The 10,675-nt window shown below is 52.8% G+C and overlaps 1 protein-coding gene across 1 annotated transcript; it reads right to left on the bottom strand.

Moving 5' to 3' along the window:
- Positions 1–3,263: 3,263 nt before the first annotated feature.
- MRPL10 (mitochondrial ribosomal protein L10) lies at positions 3,264–10,331 on the bottom strand. Its single transcript, XM_048830358.2, has 5 exons — positions 10,246–10,331; positions 8,277–8,443; positions 7,020–7,184; positions 5,828–5,972; positions 3,264–4,638 (listed from the first exon to the last, which is right to left on the bottom strand). The coding sequence occupies exons 1-5, from the start codon at positions 10,286–10,288 to the stop codon at positions 4,367–4,369; spliced, it is 792 nt and encodes a 263-aa protein (XP_048686315.2). The 5' UTR covers positions 10,289–10,331; the 3' UTR covers positions 3,264–4,366.
- Between the last annotated feature and the right edge of the window lie 344 nt (positions 10,332–10,675).

Genomic DNA, 10,675 nt, shown 5'->3' with positions numbered 1-10,675 from the left:
AGCTCCAGAGTCAAAGTCTTGCACGCTGACAATGCTCAGCTGTTTAAATCTTGGGACTCCTGGCTGGGGAGCCCCGGCTGACCTCAAAGACGGCCAATAATTTCAAGTGTTGGGCCAAAAATCAAACTGACAGAGGTTGGCCAAAACCCAAAATGTTTCTGTTTTGAAATGGTGCTGCAGTGCCTCATGGGAGTTGTAGTTTGGGTGCCTCGTATTCCCATTCACCTCTATAGACTGGGTCTCCCATGATGCATCATTATCTCCCCTGTTGGGAGTGCATCATGGGAGGTGCAATCCAGCCAGGAAGCTCAACTGACAGAGAATGGGAGTGTGAGGCACTTAAACTACAACTCCCATGAGGCATGACAGCAGCTTTTCGTAATTTAAATATTTTGGATTTTGCCCAAAATATTTCGGATTTCAATCTTGTGCCAAAAACCAAAAACTTTTCCATGGGAAGAAAAAAACACTTTTTATGTAGCTGAAACCCCAATTTTCTGCCAAAAAGCTCGGAAAATGTTCACCCTTATCTCGACTGCTACAGCAGCACAAAGTAAAGTGGAGAGAAGATTGGTCCCTCCAGGGAGACAGGACCCAAGCCCCTTGCATTTCGGAGATCAGAGTTAATATCGTCAGCTATCTCTGGAAGGGAGTAGGAAAGCACAGAAGCCACCGGAAGGAACTAAATTGCAGGGGCATCAAGGAGGATGGAGAATGAGGAATGTTGCTGATCCAATGGCTAAAACCAACCCCTGCTTCCAGCAGCTCTCTCTGGTCACCTGTTTTCATCAAAATAAACATAAAATGACTTTTTTTTTTTTTTTTTTTTACACAAAACCCCCTTTTAAAAACAAAACCTTCCCCTCCCCCCCCCCCCCCCGCCTACCTCAGTGCAGATTTCAGAGCTGTTATCACTCAGGTATTGCAGAGGGAGAAATCCAGTCAATTTGCAATGGGAGCACCAGCAGAAAACGCCACGCGCCAAGCCCAATGGCGGAAGAATTTCCACTTCGGTGCCTTGTGACAAGTATTTTCTCTCTTTCCCCCACACACAGTTGTAGCAGTGGGGCACCCACTGAACAATCTGAAAATGCAGTACCACTGTTGATGTTTACAGATCACGTGCCATCCAACAGGGTCTTTCACGGCTGTATCAGATCGGCGGGAGAGGGGGTGGGAAATGGTCTACAGTCAACCAAAAGGGTCATTAGCAGCACACACTTCTTTCCTGGCTGCCAAGCAGAGCAAAGGCATGAAGTAGACATTCGCCCACCTTGAGAAGGGGACCGGGCTGCCTCGTGAGTTCACTGTGCTTGGGACAGAGCTGTCACGGCCAGCCCCCTTTGATCTCCTGTCCCTAGCAGCCAAGGTCGCCAGGCGCAATCAGGCTCCCTATTGCTAATCAGGAGAGCACCACACTTGCTTGGACTTGGGTCCTCCATTCGGGAACAAGAGCCGTGAGTAGCGAAGGGATCGGCCCTCCCAGACTCCTATAGCAATGCTGAGGCTCAGGGATATCAAGTGATTTATGCTACAAGCAATAACAAAGGGAGCGAGCCTGAAGCAGCCTGGGAGATGCAGAGGTCTACAGGCCCCAGGGAGCATATCCAGGTACCCCTGTGAGAAGATGCAGCAGCTCCCTCTCAGGCAAAAGGATGGCCGTGCGGTTGTCAGGCAGGAAGTGGAGGCAGAGAGCTGGGTTCTGTTTCAGGCTCTGCCACATCCTGTTACCCTGAGCTAAGTATAACTCTGACATCAGTGTTGGTGGGAAGCAGAAAGACACAACACTCCACACACACAGGCCACTGCTGAGTAGAAATCCCCCGTGTCTAGGAGCAGGCCACATCCCAGCTGTGCCTCTGTTTCCCCAGCAGACAACAATCTCCTGCCATCTTTCATACTGTTAAAGGGACTTGAGATCCTTGGATGGAAGGTGCTGGAGAAGTCCAAAGACTACTTCCCTCCTTCACTCACTAAAGCGAAGACTGAACCCATTTACTGTACAGATTGCAAGAGGCACTGGTGCATGTAATCGCCGAGATCACCACCTGACATCCAGAGAGTTTAGTGCATCTCGGAGTGCAGGAGAAGCTCAGGTTAACACCAGACTTTGCTCTTTAATCTCCCAGGAGACCAGTGAGATGCTCTGCCACCCAGGCTTCATCTGCTAGGAGAAGGATTCCCTGTGCCTGGAGACTCAGCAGAGGCTGACTGAGTTAGTAAAGAAACTGGACCTCCTCCTCCCTCCCTGCCTGCGCTGGGCTGGGCTGAGGATCAGGGAGGTCTCTGTGCTCTGCCTAAAGAAGGCTTCAGGCCAGCGCCCTGTGGCACCAACACCAAGTGGGTCATACTGCAGCTGGAAGGGAAGCCAGCAAAGGAGTCAAAGGGAGGGGAAGGGGAACAGCTTTGTAAAAATCCTAAGAGCAAAGCCTCAAAGACTCCCGCAGCCCAGACATTCTAGAAAACAGTGTTTATTAACGAGTCCTCCCATTTCACTCCCACAGCCAGGCTGGGGCCAGGCCTCGATGCTTTGCAAAGCTTAGTTCAAAGCACAGACGAAGGAGCTGTCCACAGGCGCCGGTTAACACTCAAGCCGGAACCCGCTTTCAGAGAGTTTTTCCATCTTTGGAGGCGGCAGGCTTGTCATTGCTACTGCCTGGCTCCAGTCCATGCAACTTTGTGGCCAAAGCTATCAGGGGGAAAAAAAAAAAAAAAAACAGGGGCCTACACCAACAATTTAACTGGCGGCATTGACAATATTAGGACAAAGCCTTTTCCAGAGCAGGCCTGTAGATTTATGCCATCCGCAGCCCTGCTTCAGTGAGGCACAAGTCCACTCACGTCAGTGGTGTTAGTCGCATTTACATCAGGGCTAAAATCTGCCTCCACATCTTCAATTCCCCATTGCTACCCAGACCCTGCAAACAGCAGCGAAGAGGATAGATTGGCTGCCACTTGACTACACTATGAACGCTATTTTGCTAACGTCCCGCTGGCACGTGGGGCAGGGTGCCTGCCATTGCTCTTAGGAAGGCACTGGGCTGTAGCATTTCTGTGCCGGACTGAAGCACAGATGAGAGAGAAGCAGGAGGTTCACCCCGGGGGAGGACAGGCAGGGGCGGCCCATCTGAGAAAAATAACCAGGATAGTCAAGCTCTCTACCGTTGGGCCCCATCTGAAAGAACAGAGCTGTTAGCTAAAGCCGAGCACCTTTCTTTTCCCTTTTTTTCCTCCTCGGTAAAATGTTTCCAACACAAATAAGATTGGTCTTAAAATATTTGCAGGATTTAATTGAAGACTCCAAAATCTTTCACAGTTTAACAAGAACAGATGCCCCCTTCCTCCCCCGAGAAATTCTGTTTTACAAAAAAAATAAATAAAAGCCATTATCCGTCCGCAAAAATGTCTCCATAGAAAACGTCCATCCTGCTCTAGGGTTAACCACGAAGGGGACGTCGACACAGCAGCTGGGAGATATAATACCCTGCTGGGGCAGACATACGTGCACTAGCTCTGCTCAAGCTAGCACCTAAAAATAGCAGCGTGGCCACAGCCGCATGGACTAGTCACTTGAGTACAACCAAGGGGGTTGTGAGACTATACACAGGCGGCTAGCTCAAGCCACGGCGGACCCAGTGCTATATTTAGGGGGGAGCTTAAGCAGAGCTAACGTGTGTACATCTGCCCGCACTGGGAATTACACTTTCCAGCTGCCGTGAAGGCATATCCCTCCGTTCTGTGTCCCGAGCATAGCCTGCTGTTTCAGTGTCTTCTTCACTTCCTGTCTTAAAACGGTAGAGGAGTGTTACTGTGTGTTGTTAAACAGTTGGTGCCTTCCACCCTAGAGGTGGCTGCCTTTCTGTTCCCCTAATTGAGAGAGGGACTCTGAATTTCCCCATGTGCGTTCTGACCCCCCAGAGCAAGTGATTCTCACAGCTGAATTGGTGGTGGTTGGAAAGCATGCTCTACTACAAACAGTGTCCGCTCCACTTCCCCACATCACAGAACAATCCTTCCCACTGAGGAAGACTCGGGATGATCCATCAGTGGCATTACCAACTGACGAGAGGGGGCGTTACAGAAAGTGGAGGGAGGAATAGCTTCGCATGTCCAGGCTGAGAAACGGGGGGACTGGACCCACCTTGCAGACTCCACCCCCAAACAGTAGCACATTGCATTAGCACCAGTCTGACAGGTTAGTCCTCTAGGATCTTTTTCCTGCTAATTCTGTTGTTGGCTTAGACAGGCAATTGGCCTCTCCCACTAATCCCCACCCACCTGAGATGAAACTGGCAGGAACACGCTCCCTGCTATAAGCCTCTATGTACAGGATGTGGTTAATACACAGGGTGCCAGGGACCCGGCATCAAAGGCCCACAGAACTCTTGGCAGGCCCCAACTCAGCCTGGCCTTCCCCTGCCTTCCCATCAGTCTCCCCAGCTCCGCCACTTTGCTCTTTGATGTACTGGTCCAGCAAAGCCGTGAGGTGCACAGGGCTGTGATGCAGGAGAGCACATGTCTGGGATGCCAGGAGAGAGAGAGTGCCCACCACTTGCCCCTGGATGATTTCCATAGTGGGCAACTTGGAGTAGTTTACGACCCCCTGGTTGCTTAGGATGGTGTTGTCAATACAGGCACCTGAAAGACAAGAGAGGAGCAGAGACGGCTGAGTGCAAGATACTGGCTGCAATGCAAAAGCTGGAAAGAGAGCCAGGGATCTCTTATTTTCCATGGGTGTGTTATGAAGGTGCTTGGTTATGGGAGTTTAATGCTGGTGACAGCTGCTGGATTTACAACCCTGGAGACCGTGTTGCTTTCTTTGCAGAGGGGGAAGGGAAAAGGTGATATGATTTGCTCGAGGTCTGGCAGCAAATCAGTGACAAAGTCAGGAAAAGAACCAGGGAGTTCCTGGCTCCTAGCCCTGAGCTCAGTTCAGTAGACAGGACCTAGAAAGCAGGTAGCAGCAGTGCGAGCTTCCCTGCCAAAGTGACTCAGACCTGACTTGAAGGTGGTCACTTCAAGGGGAGCGTGATCCTGGTCTCCAACTCTGCCAGCAAAGGCGGGAGGGGGCATGCTAATGTGATGTGAGCACCTGCACTCAAACCAATTCATCCCCCTAGCAGTCATGAGGTGGTCAGGGCTTTGGATTGCTCCCATCCTGGACTGAATTTCAACCAGTGACCTAAAGAGCCCCAGCCTCTTCAGCTGTCCAGTAAACCGCCCCACATGCCCAACTAAACATATTTCAGTGTCGTTGTTTGCAAGCCTGGTTCAAAGTTGTTCTCTTCTGCAGAGACCTCTTTGTACAGTCACGGGTCCATGAGACCCAAGGAGCAATTCCCTCCAGCCTTCTGCCATCAGGGAGCTGCACCAGTCGGGCTGCCACTGGACTGTGTTAACACAAACCCCTCTTGCAGCTGCTGGGGACAGAGGGCAAAGAAGCTGTGCCAAAGATACCCAGGCCAACTACCTAGAGACAGAAACTTTCCCCTCGCAGATGCATCGAGAGGTTATGTGGGCCACTGGACAGGGCACTGAACTACCAGGCGGGACACAGGTTCTGTTGCCAGCCCTGGCAGTAGTAGTTTACTCAGAGCGATGCCATGGTTTTCCCTCGGTCTGTTTACTCCACCCACCCTTTCTCTTTTGATCATAAACTCTTTGAGGCAGGGGCTGCCTCTCACTAAGTGTATGTACAGCACCTGCCGCAAAAGGGCCCTAACATCAGTTAGCACCTTGAGACACCCCTGTAATATAAATACCAGTATCTGATGCTCTCCAAGGAGGTTGATCCAACAGATTGGCCTGATTGAGGGAGACTCCTTACCTAGGAGGTTTATCTGTGGCACATTCTTCAGGATTCGCAACATTTCCTTCGCCTTGATTTCTGGGCTCACTAACATGAGACTGCAGCCCACAAAGAGAGGAAGGAGGTTCTTGTATTTGGATACTGAAAGGTAGGGTCTCACGATCTGAAAAAGGGAGGCAAACAGTATGTGAGGTAATAAGGAGAGAGAGATCTCAGTTAATTTATCACACAAAGGCTGAAGCCATCTTCAAAGCACCACAGGGACATTCGTTTCAGGAGCTCCATATTCAAATTAAGCCCTTTATCTGCCCAGATGAGAACAGACCTGGGCCCTCTTCGAAATCTGAGACCAGCAAATTCCAGACACCCATTAACCAGAATTTTCAGCACAAAACCACCTTGAAATTGGATTCATTTAGATCAAGTGGCCAGCACCATCAGTTCCCCAGTAGCCAGATGTTTTTCTGACATTCCCTCTGCAGTGCTCATAGTCACATGGCATGGCAATGTGTTTAACATGCCTGGTGTTCCAGAAAGAGGCAGAGGAGGGAAAGCTTACATCCTCCCGTAAATGAATGAAGAGATCGTGTGCTGACAGCTGCTTAGAAGCCTCACCGAGTGCTGAAATGCAGAAGACTATTTAGTGGGGAAGGCCAGAATGAGCATGTTATACTTGTGTGCAGTGCACTGCACTTGAAAACAACTGCATTCAGGAGCAGGTGGGAACCAGTCCGAAGCCCTCCATGGTTTGGGACCCAGCTGCCTCAGATCTCCCCATTCCCTAGGAAACATCAAGAGAGCCAAGCTAGATGTTGAGCTGTGGGCAAGGCATTCTGGTGCAAGGTCCCAGTGGAACACGCTCCTTCTCGTGGTGTGCCAGAGCACACCGATCGTCAGGACAATGCAAGGTTCATCTTTTTTTGGCCAACCATTCGTTTGCCCTAGAAGCCAACCTCCACTATCTTAGCCCATCTGGTGCTTTGATGTAGACGGCACTTAACTCCAGATGAGGGTCTTTTTTTAAATACACGTAACAAATCCAGAAAACACAACAAAGGGCGCACAATAATCTCCACTCCCCCCTTTTTTTGGCAGTCGAGGGGCACAATCACGCACTGGGGCTTTGCCACAACCCCTTAAGAACTAAACCTTGCTCCAATAGGAGCAGCCTGCTGCGTTGGATTTAGCTGCTAGGCAACTCCGACTGTACCTCATTAGGGAAGAACTTGACATGGATGTTGTGCTTCCTGAGGCGGTGTTTCATGAGCAGCATTTCCTCGCTGGGTATAAAGTTGTGCTGACACACGGCAATCATTTTACTGTCCCGGAACGTCTCCGTCACTTGCCGGCGTAACAGCTTTGCATAGCCATTCTCCTGGGAGAGGGAGAGCCGTATTTTTTACACACAACTGTCAAAGCCTAGATCTGGGGGAAACCTGGGGGCCACCCCGAAGCCTGCGCAGAGAGAGCAATTAAGCAAAAGAACTCTGCCTTTAGAGAGCTCCAGTCATCCAAGAACCTCAAAATGCTTCGCAGATGTGGGCACCATCCCCAGTTTACAAATGGGAGAACAGAGACAGAGATTTAGTGACTGGCCCGTGGTCACACACAGAGTGAGTGGCAGGGCCAGGAATAGAACCAAGGAATCCTGACTCCCTGTTCCCCATTTTAGCTACTAGCCCATAGTACCATGTGAACTAGGGGTCTGATCCTGCACCCACTGACATCAACAGGCCATTAACTTAGCGAGGAGCTGGATTGGGTCCTTCACAAACGAAGAGCCAAGACGGGAAAAAGCAGAATGCAAAGGTTGAAGAGGCCAGCTCCAGAGAGACAGCATGGGCATAAGAGATGCCAAACATCTCCAGCTCATACATGCTTCAGGAGGCGTGATCGGGATACCCAGCACCACTGATGAATCAGGCATGCAGCGAGCAGAAGGGCCGATCAGACCTTAAAGCCGAAGGGATGTAGAAATGCTGAGAAATATGGGAGATAGAGGCTTTGAGGGAGACCTATCACTCAAGAGGCTGGTAGAAAAAACAACAACAGAGCAACAAAAGGAAAGTCCAGACCCAACAGCAGCAAGGACAAGAAAGGGAAATCCAACTATAACCTGAGAAGGTTTCCTAGAGCCACGAATCCCCAGCACCTGTAAGCGAGCCTCCCAGCCCGGGGCCAGAGATTTGGGCTAGCAGGGCTCAAGGTAGGATGCTAAAAGGCTACGTAGGCTGGGGCTTGGGGTCTCAAGCCTGGGGGCACTGGGGGCTTGAGATGCAACGTCAAAGCATCATCTACACAGCTACTTTTAGCATGCCCAGGTGGGCCCTAATGACCAAGTGTCTCAACCCGGGCCGAGAGATTTGCTCCCAGGCGCAGGGTAGACACAGGCTAAATCTACAAGGTTTCTGTGCAAGACCAGAGCTGCTTGCAGTACAAGTGCTTCAGCCCCATGCTCAGCGCTTACCTCCTTGATTGCTCTGATGTAGGGAGTGACGCACTTCTCTGGGATGGCCAGTTTGGGGGCGATGTATTCCGTCACCGCCATCAGTTTCTGCCGCTCAAAGTGCATCGCTTTCCAGTGACGAGTGACTGACTTGGCATAGCGGACGATCTGCAGGGTGGGCAGCCAGCCTGGTGCAGGAAAGAAAAAAGAATGATGTAGTTCATAGAATATCAGGGTTGGAAGGGACCTCAGGAGGTCATCTAGTCCAACCCCTTGCTCAAAGCAGGACCAATCCCCAACTAAATCATCCCAGCCAGGGCTTTGTCAATCCTGACCTTAAAAATATCTAAGGAAGGAAATTCCACCACCTCCCTAGGCAACGCATTCCAGTGTTTCACCACCCTCCTAATGAAAAAGTTTTTCCTAATATCCAACCTAAACCTCCCCCACTGCAACTTGAGACCATTACTCCTTGTTCTGTCATCAGCTACCACCGAGAACAGTCTAGAGCCATCCTCTTTGGAACCTCCCTTCAGGTAGTTGAAAGCAGCTATCAAATCCCCCCTCATTCTTCTCTTCCGCAGACTAAACTATCCCAGTTCCTTCAGCCTCTCCTCATAAGTCATGCGTTCCAGTCCCCTAATAATTTTTGTTGCCCTCCGCTGGACTCTTTCCAATTTTTCCACATCCTTCTTGTAGTGTGTGGCCCAAAACTGGACACAGTACTCCAGATGAGGCCTCACCAATGTCGAATAGAGGGGAACGATCAAGTCCCTCCATCTGCTGGCAATGCCCCTACTTATACATCCCAAAATGCCATTGGCCTTCTTGGCAACAAGGGCACACTGTTGACTCATATCCAGCGTCTCATTCACTGTAACCCCTAGGTCCTTTTCTGCCGAAATTCTGCCGTAGTTAAATGCGCCTCAGCTCCTGGGCCTTTGATCCCAAGTTGGACTGTGACCTGGGATGTTTAACAGGACCCTCATAAGGGATAAGTTCAGCCTGGCCCTGCCACTACAGACTGCAGAGGCGTTTCAGTAACTGAACAGCCCAAGATGCAAAGTTCTGACCCAGATCTGAAATTTGGGGGCAGGGGAGTGCGCAGGGGTCATATGAGGTTTGGAAGATCAGGACCCACTGCAGCAATAAGTGTGAAATGCCAAGTTTGGATTTACAGGGGGGAGGAAAGGAGGAGGGGGGCGGGCAAAGAGATCAGCTCAGACTCATCTCTATCCCAGACCCAGCAACTCATCAGGTGCAGGCTCTCCCCAGATCTACAAGGCTGTAACTGCATGGGGGCTACTGGGATACAGGGAGTCCCCCATGGGTGGGGACAGTCACTGGAGCTTGTGGGGAGGGAGTTGTCAGAGGAGTGAGGAGAGTTACTGGGGCAATGCTAGGGATGGGGGTTCAGAAAGACAGAGGTGATGCTGGGGGTCTCTAGCGGCGTCAGAAGGGTGAGGAGCAATGCGGGGGGGGGGGAATCTCTCGTGGGGGAGGGGCTGTTCAGCAGGGGGGGGCAATACTAGGGATAGGGCTTCAGAGAGGTGGGGTGATGCTGGGGGTCTCTGTGGGTGTCAAGGGGTGGGGATCTCTGGGGGGGTTCAGAGGGGAAGGGAGCCCTACTGTGGGGTCTCTGGGGGTGTCAGGGGTGGGGGATCTCTGGGAGGAGGTTCGGGGGGGCCCTCCTAGGGGTCTCTGGGGGATCTCTGAGGGGTTCAGAGGGGAGGGGAGCCCTGCTGTGGGGTCTCTGGAGGTGTCAGGGGTGGGGGATCTCTGGGGGGAGGTTCAGAGGGCGAGGGGGGCCCTGCTGGGGGTCTCCGGGGGTGGGGGAATCTCTGGGGGGTTCAAAGGGGGGAGGGGGGTCTCGGGGGGAGGGTTCAGAAGGGGGGGACCCTCCTGGGACAGGGCTGTCAGAGGGGCGGGCAGGTCTCTGTGGCCGGGGGCAGTTGCTGGGGTCGGCGGGCCCGGGGGGGAAGGTCCTTACCCGTCCTGCAGAGCCCCCGGCAGCACAAAGCCGTTGCCGCCATCTTAGCCGGGAAGAAGCCGAGGGGGGTTGTGGGAAGCTGGAGGACCGCCCCCCGCGCGGGGCTGGGCGGGGGGAGTTCAAGGGGCCGGGCGCACGAGGCTGCCAGCGCCCCCCAGGCCGGCAGGGGGAGCCCACCCGCCCCTGGGAGCCCCCGGAAGCGCCTGTCTCCTAGCAACGGGCACGCGCTACGCGTATCCTCCGCCGCCTGCCCGGCCTTTCCCAGGGAGCCCCCAACTCTGCCCCCGCGGCCCCGGCTCTGCCCCCCCCGGCCCCTCCCCGGGGATCCCCCCCCGGCCCAGGCTCTGCCCCCCCGCCCCTTCCCGGGGATCCCCCCCGGCCCAGGCTCTGCCCCCCCAGCCCCCTCCCGGGGATCCCCCCCAGCCCAGGC

Source organism: Caretta caretta, chromosome 27, assembly GCF_965140235.1.
Source record: "Caretta caretta isolate rCarCar2 chromosome 27, rCarCar1.hap1, whole genome shotgun sequence".
In the NCBI taxonomy this organism is placed as follows: domain Eukaryota; kingdom Metazoa; phylum Chordata; order Testudines; family Cheloniidae; genus Caretta; species Caretta caretta.
Note: the sequence above shows the minus strand (reverse complement) of the source record. Positions and strands in the feature narration are given on the sequence as shown.